Source organism: Sceloporus occidentalis, unplaced genomic scaffold (genome assembly GCF_023333645.1).
Source record: "Sceloporus occidentalis isolate IW3139 unplaced genomic scaffold, rSceOcc1.0.p SCAF_78, whole genome shotgun sequence".
NCBI classification, from domain to species: domain Eukaryota; kingdom Metazoa; phylum Chordata; class Lepidosauria; order Squamata; family Phrynosomatidae; genus Sceloporus; species Sceloporus occidentalis.
In genome coordinates, this window is record NW_028317058.1 from 872,637 (window position 1) to 885,519 (window position 12,883).

At 41.0% G+C, this 12,883-nt stretch overlaps 2 protein-coding genes across 2 annotated transcripts; both read right to left on the reverse strand.

Annotated features, from left to right (window-relative positions):
• Positions 1-1,057: 1,057 nt before the first annotated feature.
• On the reverse strand, positions 1,058-4,162 carry LOC149285498 (G2/mitotic-specific cyclin-B1-like). Its single transcript, XM_089495298.1, has 8 exons — positions 4,025-4,162; positions 3,840-3,929; positions 3,070-3,234; positions 2,231-2,389; positions 1,912-2,148; positions 1,487-1,627; positions 1,275-1,385; positions 1,058-1,159 (listed from the first exon to the last, which is right to left on the reverse strand). The coding sequence occupies exons 1-8, from the start codon at positions 4,160-4,162 to the stop codon at positions 1,058-1,060; spliced, it is 1,143 nt and encodes a 380-aa protein (XP_089351424.1).
• Positions 4,163-7,874: 3,712 nt separating this feature from the next.
• Positions 7,875-11,733, reverse strand: LOC149285499 (G2/mitotic-specific cyclin-B1-like). The gene is made up of 9 exons (XM_089495270.1): positions 11,669-11,733; positions 10,368-10,521; positions 10,210-10,293; positions 9,701-9,865; positions 9,051-9,209; positions 8,734-8,970; positions 8,296-8,436; positions 8,084-8,194; positions 7,875-7,967 (listed from the first exon to the last, which is right to left on the reverse strand). Exons 1-9 carry the CDS (start codon positions 11,731-11,733, stop codon positions 7,875-7,877), a joined length of 1,209 nt encoding a protein of 402 aa, XP_089351396.1.
• Positions 11,734-12,883: the final 1,150 nt, after the last annotated feature.

Sequence of the window (12,883 nt, forward strand, 5' to 3'; positions counted from 1 at the left end):
TCCCCTTGCTTTTGCTAGAAGAGGAGAACACATAGATCCAAATGGTACAGACAAAATGAGGCACCTGGGGTGCAGATGTCCTGCTACCTGTGTGTTTGAATGCCTATGGCTTTGTGTTCTGAGTTGCTATGCAATTGTGAGTTCCTCCTTTGGGTTGAAAGAAACCTTCAGCGAAAGTTGCCTAGCATCGTTATCTGAGTAACTTAATCCCTTTCATCTTGCCCAAGATGTGCTTTGTGTGCACTTCCTGGTCTTTAGTGATTAATACCTGTAACTACACTTCAACTTAGTTAATAGCAGGATATAAAAACACACACGGCATCTACGATCAGCAGGGATCTAAATAGATTTATTCAAGTATGTTAAAATAAATAGAGAAAGTGGTAGGAAATTGAATTGTCCCAGTTATGGGCTTTAAAAAAAAAAAAAAGATAATTTTGGAGGCATGAATTTAATTAAGTCCTAATCACAGGGCAGCTTCCTAATTAGACTGCTCAGGGTGAATGACGCTTAATTCCCAGTTACTATAGGGAACAGGGATAGTTAGATTGAAAGCAGAACAATCACTCCTAGCATAAATATATTTAATGGCTCAACAGCTAGAACTTGTGCTTTCATTCTAGAAATGTGGACTGAAAACAAGACTATTTCAACTGGGCTCTTAAGCCATATTGGCCCATTAGACAGCTGTGGCACCAAAGTCCTTTTCACAAGTGCAAGATGGTGGCACACAAGTGCAAGACACAAAATTAAAAAGCCGCTGCCAAACCAATCAAAGAGTGGCCAGCTAAAGCAGTGCTTAGGAAGCTATCAGCAATCACATGGAAAAGGGTTAAAATATTGACATTTTAAAATCCCGTAGGGCACCTAGTAAAAAGAAAACAAAAAAAGAAATTCCACTATCCACATAAAGACTGTTTTACGTTTAGCACACAATGTGGAGGTGTGTGCAGTTTGTCGCTGTAAATGAATGTATCCGTTTTATATAAAAAGTAATCTTTATTAAAATGATAAAATTTATTTTAAGAGCATCTATGTATACATTTACAAACTCATTTCAGCTAAGCGATTCAGCCAAGCTTTCTAGTAGTTCAGAGTTCAGGTGTGGCAAGCAGCTGGCCTTCATCTGACGACTGCTGGCATATTTGTTCTTCACAGCCTGCAGGAGATGGATAAGACACTCAAATCAAGAAAGCCAAACATACACGAGGCCTTTATTCAATGGTACAATGCATTTAGACTCAGATTTTCCTACTTCTGCACAGAAGTCTCACCATGAACTTTGTAAGGCCTCTGTTGACGATCAGAACATTCTTTGCCAAGTGCTGCATGACTCGTAGCAGAGAGCTCTCAGTGTAGGCCATGTAATGTTCAAGAGTAGGAGTCTGAAGAGAAGGAACAGTTATGGAGGCAATGCTTGCCATGCATAGTCTACTATAATGCAACCCTATCAATTCATACCATCTCCCTTTAGGCAGAATCTTACCCATTCACCAGTATTCAGGACCTTCATGGAGAGACAGAAAGCTCCTGCTGCTACCTGTGATGGAGGGATGTGCACCATATCATAATCAAGCATAGCTAGCTCCATAAGGTACTTGGCCAATGTGTGGTGTATAGCATCCACCTATAGCAAGGAACAAGCACATGCAGAAATGCTGGATTATGAACATCGTACACATGACTAGGGTGTTCAGAATGTATGGGCATTGTGCAATCCTTTCAATTAGGTGTAGCCTCTGAGCGCTAGACCAACTAGGGAAACTGCTAATCCATTTAGTGCCTTGTCTGGACCACTTACCAGTTTCCCAGAGATATATGCTATAAGCTTCAAATTTTAGTTCAATCTCTCCAGCTGTTTATTGCTGGAGTTACCAGGAAGACAATGGGAGATTAGCAACCAAGACTCACCTCCCCAATCTTTGATGCTCTCCTCAGGAAGTGCAGGGGTAATGGTCGGCCAATGTCAAATTTGAGCGTGCTGAGGATCTGCATTTCCATGTCCCTGATCTGCGCTGTGGTATATGTGTGATCAGTCACAAAGGCAAAGTCTCCAATGGTTGGACAATAGATCTCCTCATATTTACAGGCAACAAACATGGCAGTCACGCCAGCTAGCTGGAGCAGCTTCTTTGGCACAGGATTCACCTGTTGAAATGCAAGGCTACAAGTCAGGGATTCATAGAGAGAACCATAGAGTCAGTGTTATTCTCATATGGGAGAGACCCACCTGAAGGAAGCGATCCAGAATGGCCACAGTCATGAATAGAGTCTCCTGGAGCAATTTGAAGCGCAGATGAACCTGCACAAGCCAGTCAATCAGTATGGCCCTCATGTTTCCATTGATGCTTTGGCCTTCAAGATAGTGTAGCTTGATTGCCTGTGCTTCCTGAAGAAAAGAAACCCCACACAAGGAGCTTTTGATTACAATATCTAGTAATTTTATTTGGCCAGTAATCAGTCTCTACAAGTAGAAGACAAACTATCCATGGTATAAGGAGGTTATGTTGTCAAGAGGTGACCAAGTAATTTTTTGACTGAAAGGCAGACATTTTAAGCTAGCAGGCTGCATGTTGTATTCCCAATGGAATCATAGAGAGTGAGATTTTATTCCTGCCTTGCACAAAATAGGCGAGACTGGGCCATAGAGCGGAGGTTCTGGAGACCCCATTAGCAGAAGGACAGAAGATCTAGAGTGTTCAGAGAAAGGCTACTAAACAAATACTGAGGAAAGCTGTGGCAGATATAAATAGTTATACATCAAAGGAGTCAAAATAAAAAGGTTAATCACAGGAGAAGGAGGATTAGGTGGAATTCAGTAGTAGCATGAGGGAAACTAGACATTTATGGATAGATATGCTATACTTAATAAACCAGACCAAGGGCCAAATATTGTGTCGAGGGTTTTACAGGTCAAGATGAGCCATATTTTGTTTCTGGTGCCACTCAAGTCTATAGATGTTCTTACAGAAGGGAAATGTAAATGCCCTTTAGTTGACATTAACACACCAACGATGCCCTACTGCAAGAAATTTTTGTAATCATAACCCAATTCAAAATGTATCATACCTCCAGGCTCCTCAGGTAGCAGTAAATGTCTTTCACGTAATCACTACACAGCATGGGATTGTCTGCATCATCTTCATCCACATCCTTTATCTGGAGGAGGGCATTGGAAAAGGCTTGGGGCAGCTCTTCATCTGTGTCCATAGGGACAGGAGAGACTGGCACCGGCTAGTGAGCAACACCAAGAAATATCAGCTCTGCACAGTCACAACTGTGCCGATACATTATACCATAGAGCGGCATCAAAGATGAGCATCTTTAGGAACGGGAGCTTGGGGCAAGTAATGAAATTATAATTTAGTATTGTTATTAACAAGAATATCTATCAACCTTATTCCTGTACTGAAATGTTAAGTTTAGAATGGGGAGCACATGTGTGCAACTTTCACAAGATATGACCACTCGACAGTAACAGTCTGGGCATTAATAATTGCAGACCTGAAGTAGGGACAGGTTTGTCAGTCTGCATCTAGCATGTGGTTATAGCACTAAATCTCACATGAGCTTTCCACTGTAGCAAGTGCTTTTTGTAAGAGTCACCCAGGCCACAAGGGTGAAGTGTGTAAGCAGACTAGTCTTTCCAGGTCCAAGAGGCAAGGCGATACAAAGTTATTCCTACAGGGGAACCCTATCACTGTAAAAGTACTGGCTCAAGGAATATAGAATTAATGCAGTCAGCCCAATACTTGAAACCAGCCATGCACCAAAAAGCTGTTAACCAAGATTTCTAGTATGGTTTAGTCGATATCAAGCCATTTAAAGCAATAGATCACCTTCTCTGGCTCCTTCAGCATAGTCTGCTGCTGCTGAACAGAGGCTTTGGTCTGCTTAGTTGCATTTGGTTTTTTGAGAGCTTTTGTTTCCTGATGCAGTGGGGAATAAGAAAAAAAAAAAGTTAGAGTAGATTCTGCTAAATCACAGGTTAAATATCCACTAGCTGTGCATTTCTTAACCTTACCTTCTTTGGCACATTTGTCTTGACCATTTTGTTCCCAATATCACCCAGGGCATTTCTTTGCCGTGGCTTGCAGACTGCAGCCTTTCCAGCCACCATTTTGTTCTCGGCATCCAGCCGCATGCTCTGAGAATGTAGCATAGTTACATTTTACACCGAGAACGCGGTAGATAAATTGAACAGCTTCCTATCAGAAGCCAATACAAGGGATTTTAAACCTGCATATTGCTATCCTGATTCCAAGCCAAAATATTCACATCAGGAAAGAGTCAAACAAGATAGACATAACTGTCTTACATTGCCATTAATAAAAAGGAATGCATTAGTTATGTTACCTAAATACTAATAAGTCCAATACAAGGACAAAGGCCAAGTCTTAAACACACCTTAACATCTCCCAAGGCATTTTATAGAGGCAGCTATCCTTTGACTTGGAACCCCCATGGAAGCTGCATGCAGTGTAGATAAAGGAGAGGTTTGTGACACAGCAGGTTACCCCTTTTGGTCCCACAAACATCTTTGTAGGATGTAAGGGACCAGAAGATTACAGAAATCTAGGTATTCTGTACACATAGATAGAACCTCAACACCAGCCAGTTCTCCCTTGCAGCAACTTCACAAAAATCATTAGCAAGTTAAAGTTCACCACCGAGTATGATCTGTGGAGTGTTGCAGTAGGACACAAAGATACTACATTTCAATACCAAACAATTAAAGGGGTGCAGAGTCACCTACACCAAAATATACAAGGGGAAGCATTAAACCAGGATTCACTAAAACCCATCATGTGCGAAAGCAAATGTTTGTTGGCTTTAAATAACTCCAATGTTACATTTGTTAAACCACAACCCAAAGATAGCCCACCCCCCAAACAAACACCCAACCTTACCCTAGTCCTCATCGATGCCATTGTCACAATAAAAAGTATAAAACCTTCACACCTACAATAAAACCTGAGCAATGTCTCTGGTTTAAATAGCTAAGACACAAGTACTTAACAAGTGGCATCTTGTTTGTATTATAGCTTACAGGTGATTTAATTGACGCCTTAATTAGAGAGTAATTACATTCCATGCTACTAGCAGTACTGGATTTAAGGAATGGAATGGATTTAATTGGATGGTACATTGAGACACCTGCTTGGGTGCATGGTGGATTGAAGAATGATGTTGACTACCATTGATTTAGACAAGGGTAATCCACAATATATATGGGAATTGATTTCTTTATTCCATTCCACATTTTGAAGTCTTCATGTACTGGTCACCAACATGTGAAGCGTATACGTGCCCAGAAATAAAGGGCTCATATGGTCAGGGTAGCAGGGTATGACTATTCACTGAAGAAAGAGAGTGGCAATTTCAAGTCACCATCTTCATTACGCCTTAGGGACCATTTTTGCCATCACTATTTTGGATTTTGAAGTACCATACAAAAAGTGCTGAATTAGCCCTGCTTAATACATAATTCAGACAAAGCGGTGACTGGTTTAACGTTTGCATTACGTATAGTTGAAACTCTCTATACAGGAGATAAGCTCATTAGAGGTAGCCTTTATAGAAGCAACTCTGCAGAAACCTACTGCTAATACCCCCATTATAAAGAGAGTCATCATTCTCTGTACCCTGTACCAACTAGGCCTGTGTTCTTAGCAGCCAAGCATTGGGGAGATTTCTTTGCTGCCTTGTTAGTCACTGTCAAATGAGCCACTTAAAACTGAACACCTAACAATTCTGCATACTGGGAGTCTAATTAAATTGACTACATGTTTGCTATTTGTGAGTTTTTAAATTAATGACATCACGTTGCAGTAATGATACTTTATGAACAGCTAATTCAGTTCTAGAGGAGAAAATTGCTGGGGTTGGAGCTCTTAACAGTTAAAGTCATCCTGAATCTAAGACAAGATCGATGACTGATTAAGGTCGGATCCCTCACATCAGGATAAATGGGCAAACTAGATGGCCGAATGGTTATCATCTGCTGTCAAATTCTATCTTTCTATCTTGAAAGTGACACTTGACAGTGACCTGCTCTATCTTAGTCAATCACCGCTCCAGCAAGTACATCAAGTAAGAGGAGAATTTACTAGATCCTCACTACAGATTTTGCGTAAAAGTGAATTTCACTTACTCCAAGAGCAGTGAGACAATTCACTAAAAAAACTTTCCTGGGTCCCCTGAGGATGCTTAATGGTTATGCCCATGCCAGCCTACAAAACATGGGAAGTAGCAAAACAAACATCACAGGGTGGTCTGCCCAGAGCTACTTAGTCTAGATATGTCCATTGCTCATAGAACAATGCTGGTACTCCCACAATTTAGGATATCTGCTAAAAGAGCCAACAGCTGGAGCTTGGACTGTATGTCAAAACTGTTCCCACAAATTACTGTTAGAGGTTGTCCTGTAACCTCTAAGAATTAAACACGATATCTGCTTTCAGGATCTGATTAGTTAATATATATCAAGGGGTCTTACAGTGAGTCAGAAACAGTGAGTCACTAAAGATACTAACATGTGACTCAAATTGTAGAGTTATGAAAGTGGCCAAAAAAAGCCCAGTAGATTCACTATAGGTTCTGATAGGTATCGTGGTTAAGTACCAGAAATTATAGTTGGTGCTGCATCCTCCAGGTACAATGTATACATTATATCCCTCCTTATACCCCCGCCTAAATGTACACCATGTTTTCTTGATCCTTTGCATGAATGTGTGCATTTCTATCATGTCACTTTTCTGAATACTCTTCTTTCTGTAATATGGGGCTTTGCAGTCACAAATAGAGCAGTTATGAAGATGCATAGATAACGTCTGCATTGGATAGTAGAGCACCATAATTCAACAGAAATTTCAATTGAAAGAAACCCAAACAGCAGCTCCAGTTGTAGAGGTTATGCAGAGATTCAATGTCCCCATGATTATATATATATATATATATCTATCAGTTTTTATCTATGAAATATCACACTATGTAGTAAATCTTAGAATTTGACACCAGATAAGAACCATTTAGCTAATCTAGTTTCCCCATTAGTCCCTCTACTCACTTAGGATAACCATATACAATGCATATTTAAGTTTACTTTTACATTTGATTTGGCTCTACTTGCTCTTTTTTCTCATGGACTCAATTATTGTATGCTGAACTTGCATTTTGCATAACTAAAACCATTGATTGATGGAATGCAGTTCTTATTGTACAACTCATTATGTACAAGTTTTTTTTTTTTTGTTTTTTTTATATATATAGTTTTATATAAGTCATTGTATTGAAGTCAGTGTCCACATTAGCACATAATCACACCTTTTTAGCCAAGCCCTAGCTTTGAGAGGGCCAGATTTTGCATTGTATACAGACCAAGACCAGGTGTTACTTTTCCTAAGGGTAAAATGTCAAATGCCAATGGTAGAATCTTGCAATAACATTGAAACTGGGCCTAAAGATGGATATCTGCTCATGATCTGGGGTTGAATCACACCCCAGAATGCCATTAGTTGTATTAAACCAGCTACAGCAGTTATACCAATGGGTTCACACAGAAGGAGCTGCGGGTGACTGAAGCAAGTCTATGTAGTGTTCCAATACACGTAGATGGGAAGCTTTTGATTTCACAATAAAACGCACAGATCGCCGATATTACAGATGGAAGCTGGCAGGAACCAACAAGTCCATCAATATTTTGGATCTGACATTACATGAGGGGCGTTGAGCCCCCACCAGATCTAGCTTTAGTAGGAAAGAGCCAAACATTTATAAAATAAAAGCTTTATTAAAAGTGCATCAGTTCATTACAATAAAAATTTAAGAGCAGACATTACATGTTTAATTTAAAACAAGTCATTTTTTGAAGTCTATTTGGCCAAGACTTCCAGTAGTTCAGAGTTCAGGTGTGGCAAGCAGCTGATCTTCATCTGACGACTGCTGGCATATTTGTTCTTTATAGCCTGCAAGAGATGATAGAACACTCAAGTCAAGAAAAATCGAGTATCAATGATGCCTTTTAGTTAATGGTACAATGCATTTATCCCCAGATTTTTCTACTTCAGCACGGAAGTCTCACCGTGAACTTTGTAAGGCCTCTGTTGACGATCAGAACATTCTTTGCCAAGTGCTGCATGACTGGTAGCAGAGAGCTCTCAGTGTAGGCCATGTAATGTTCAAGAGTAGGAGTCTGAAGAGAAGGAACAGTTATGGAGGCAACTCTTGCCATGCATAGTCTACTATAATGCAACCCCATCAATTCATACCATCTCCCTTTAGGCAGAATCTTACCCATTCACCAGTATTCAGGACCTTCACGGAGAGACAGAAAGCTCCTGCTGCTACCTGTGATGGAGGGATGTGCGCCATATCATAATCAAGCATAGCTAGCTCCATAAGGTACTTGGCCAATGTGTGGTGTATAGCATCCACCTATAGCAAGGAACAAGCACATGTGGAAATTCTGGATTGTAAACATAATGCCCATACATTCTGAACACCCTATTCATGTGTACCATGTGATCCTTTCAATTAGGTGTAGCCTCTGAGCTCTAGACCAGCTAGTGGTAAACCGCTGATCCATTTAGTGCTTTATCTGGACCACTTACCGTTTTCCCAGAGATATATGTCATGATATTGCGATAAGCTTCAAATTTTAGTTCAATCTTTCCAGCTGTTTATTGCTGGAGTTAACAGGCAGCCAAGGGGAGATTAGCAGCCAAGACTCACCTCCCCAATCTTTGATGCTCTCCTCAGGAAGTGCAGGGGCAGCGGTCGGCCAATGTCAAATTTGAGCGTGCTGAGGATCTGCATTTCCATGTCCCTGATTTGCACTGTGGTATATGTGTGATCAGTCACAAAGGCAAAGTCTCCAATGGTTGGACAATAGATCTCCTCATATTTACAGGCAACAAACATGGCAGTCACACCAACCAGCTGGAGCAGCTTCTTTGGTACAGGATTCACCTGTTGAAATGCAAGGTTACAAGTCAGGGATTCATAGAGAGACAACCATAGAGTCAGTGTTATTCTCATATGGGAGACACCTGAAGGAAGCGATCCAGAATGGCCACAGTCATGAATAGAGTCTCCTGGAGCAATTTGAAGCGCATATGAACCTGCACAAGCCAGTCAATCAGTATGGCCCTCATGTTTCCATTGATGGTTTGGTCTTCAAGATAATGTAGCTTGATTGCCTGTTCTTCCTGAAGAGACACCCCACACAAGGAGCTTTCCATTAGTTTGCAGTATATCAGAGTTCACTTCATGTTGTGTTAAACAAATTAAACATATTATGCAAGGAAGTTGAACATTTAACACCTCTCCCCCCCGTGGCTTTTTTTTTTTTGAAGCCTTTATTTCTTGGAAGTCCTTATGTAGCAGCTGATTCTTAGAACAATGACTAAGATGTGCGCTGCTACAACAGAGCAGGTGGCATGGGGCAATTGCCGACATGTTCCCAGAGTATACTGAATACATGGAGTAGTGTAGAAGTTTAGAACCTTCATGGCGAGTATTTCATGCTTCTTCATTTGCTGGTTTAACAGCAACCATCACTCAAGCCAGGAGCCAGTTTATAATGCCAGAGGGCAAACCAGTTCAACACTTAACAGTGGAATTTAAGACAGCTGGTTTTTGCATAACATTACATGCATCCCATTTTAGGCTCCAGGTGCCACAGGGTTATGCAACATACCTCCAGGCTCCTCAGGTAACAGTAAATGTCTTTCACGTAATCACTACACAGCATGGGATTGTCTGCATCATCTTCATCCACATCCTTTATCTGGAGGAGGGCATTGGAAAAGGCTTGGGACAGCTCTTCATCTGTGTCCATAGGGATAGGAGAGACCGGCACCAGCTAGTGTATAACAGGTTTGTCAGTAAATAGTCAGGTTCACAATGTTATAGACACATTAAACACTATTCACAACAAGGGGGGGGGGGTGAAGACCCCATAAAGTTTACATGAGAACAAATTAATTTGTAGAAACAGCAAGAGAACATGCTGTTCGGAAGCTGAGCACCTTCACATTAGTTAAGAGTGACTAGTGTGCCATGGGCTAATAAAGACATTTGCACGCTCAGATTCATAATACAAATTAAGTACCTTTTAGACATCAGCCATTTGTAGACCTCATCCTAGGAAAGTGAAGCAGATGCAGAGCAAGAGTCCTATCTTTATAGCTAAAATATACAACTTACCATTTCTGGTTCTTTTAGTACAACCTCTTCCTGAACCGCAGGCTTGACCTTGTTTACATTAGCTTTTTTGATAACCTTTGCAGCCTGTTGAGGATAGGATCAGAGATTATACACTGACAAATTAATTAAGAGGCCTCCTTGCTATGTATTTGTCTTACCTTCTTTGGCACATTTGTCTTGACCATTTTGTTCCCAATATCACCCAGAGCATTTCTTTGCTGTGGCCTGCAGACTGCAGCCTTCCCAGCCATAGCAGGCTCCGTTTTGTTCTCTGCATCCAGTCTCATAAGGCTCAGATTCTGCAATATTACACTGGAAGCATGCAGAATATAAAAATGCCAGAACTAACCATAGGAGTTTAAGTTACTACTGCAATAACTTAAGATTGGGGGGACCCCTTGCTTTTTACAATAAAACCATGAATGGGTTTCACAGCCTACTACCATATTTACCAGAAAGCCTGTACCAAAACCACAAAATGGGCTACTTACCCTAGTCCTGATCAATGCCCTCAACCAGCTCTTAACTTCAACAACTCAGCTCACACTATAGACCAAGCCTGCTGATCTGGTATAAATACTCAAGAGCCTTCTCCTATTGGCTGAGTCTATCCAATTGCAAGCTCAGTTCTCATGTGATTTGCATGATCATTTACTTAAGCCTTAATTGAACTATAAAGGGTAACAATAGTCTTAAAGGCTACTCACTAACACACACCTGGGTTTAATCACACCTATCGCTAGCTGCAAGCCTTGACAGCCCCTGATTATTCTGGTCAAGGGGATCACAGATGATGATTTGAGGAAAATGTTTTCTGTATCTTTAAGCCATGCAGCATTCTGTTTGATTACTTAATTAGAGTGCAACCAGTCGCTGCACACAGCTGATAACACGCACAGATTCTATCAGCGCTATCTTTCTTTTAATTCTGTAAAAAGGTGTGTTATGCATCAAGTATTTTAATAGCTGTGTAGGAAACTTTCTTTTTCAGAAACCTCGCCAGCGATAGATGAAATCTAATGTTAAAAGAGTAGGTATTTTAGAAGGCGTGTTTAGAGTAGAAATAAGTAGCTTTTAAAGAAGCGCAGGGAGTATAATCAGATACGTCTGAGATGTACTGACTGCGCTGACTCTGAGACTTTTCAGGCCCTTTACTGGTCCATCACAAAGATAAGTAACAACGCACTTACGGTGATTACAAAAATGGGTCCAGCAATGAACCTTATGATAATGTGCCCATATGGCTCCTTTAACTGAAGACAGTACAAAATGGACCACGTGGGGCAGCATTGATTTTCAGGAAGCCCCCAACTACACAGTTTATATAAGCATCCTTTAGTCAAATAGGCCATCTGCCCCCCCACCTGATGACCCTGAAATCTGTGTAAAATCTATGAAGATCTGAGCGTCGTCAAAAACGCTCAAGTAACAGAATCAGCTTTACGGGTTTATTCTTTACCGCGTGAGTTTGTAGGCGACTTTGGATGAGTTCAAACATTTCACCTCCTTGACTTCACTACTCATGACCGTGAAATGCCTAACCTCTAATGTATTTTTCTGCAAGAAGGGTTGGGTTTCCAATTTAGGACCAGGACTGCCACCTTTTCTACTAAAATACTGACCATGTTATGCACTCCAAACACCCTTTTTTTTACTGGCCTATTGCTATAATATTGGCTGCGTGGTAACCCAATTATGATACAGAACCATGACTGTGATAGCTTTACTTCTGTGGTGGTATTTAATTTTAACAAACACATAAAACAACACAAATAACGGAGATCTGTGCCTACTGATGCCATATTGACCACTTTCCCCTAATTGTACATGCTGCCGACCGCCACATATCGTGATACCCTGCACTGTGCTAGATTAACTCACAGAAGAAAATTGATTACTCAAATTTATACAAAAATTATAATGCAGGGAGGTGCTGGAAGTATGGCAGCACTGCGACTAACAGGTTTCAATGGAGTTGCTGGGGATGTATTGTCATTTCCATAATTCCAGTAGCAAATCACATACTATTTGTGCACCTCTTTTTGTAAGTAAAGTGTGACAGGGCAGAGGATATATGCCTGTCATGACCACATCAGCCATTTTTTCCAGGACACATAACTTTCACGTGTTGTTGACGTCCTGGTGACACGTTGCCCTTCCGTAGCTGAGTAACTGATTCCCTTCTGTGAGTTTATACTTCCAACACACTGCAGGGAACCGTTTTATCTACGATTATCAGCAACATATGAAAATTACGTGCATTCTGGAAACCAGGAGAAATGTGGCCACCCTAGACGCAAGAGGTTAATTGATAACTTTCCAGAGAGCTTGTCCTGCAGGAAGGGCTTGGCTGGCCCTGAATAATGTATAGTCAAATATGAGATATCTCACCCATTGAGTTATGTATTATACAGCTCATCCCTTTTGACTGATTGAACCTGTCAGTGCTGGCCCTTCAAAATGCATAGTGAAGTGAGGGAGCTTTAACCACAACCCTCCTGTCTGCTTTTTAGTGCATAGACTCTAAATACCGGAAGCCTCACCCCTTTCAATGCATTGGTACCCCGGCCATCATATTAGTACAGCAATAGCAGGACAGGATAAGCTGGAACTGTATGAATGTGGGCTCCCACTGTACCCATATATTCAAATACACTGCCCAGCAGATGCCAGG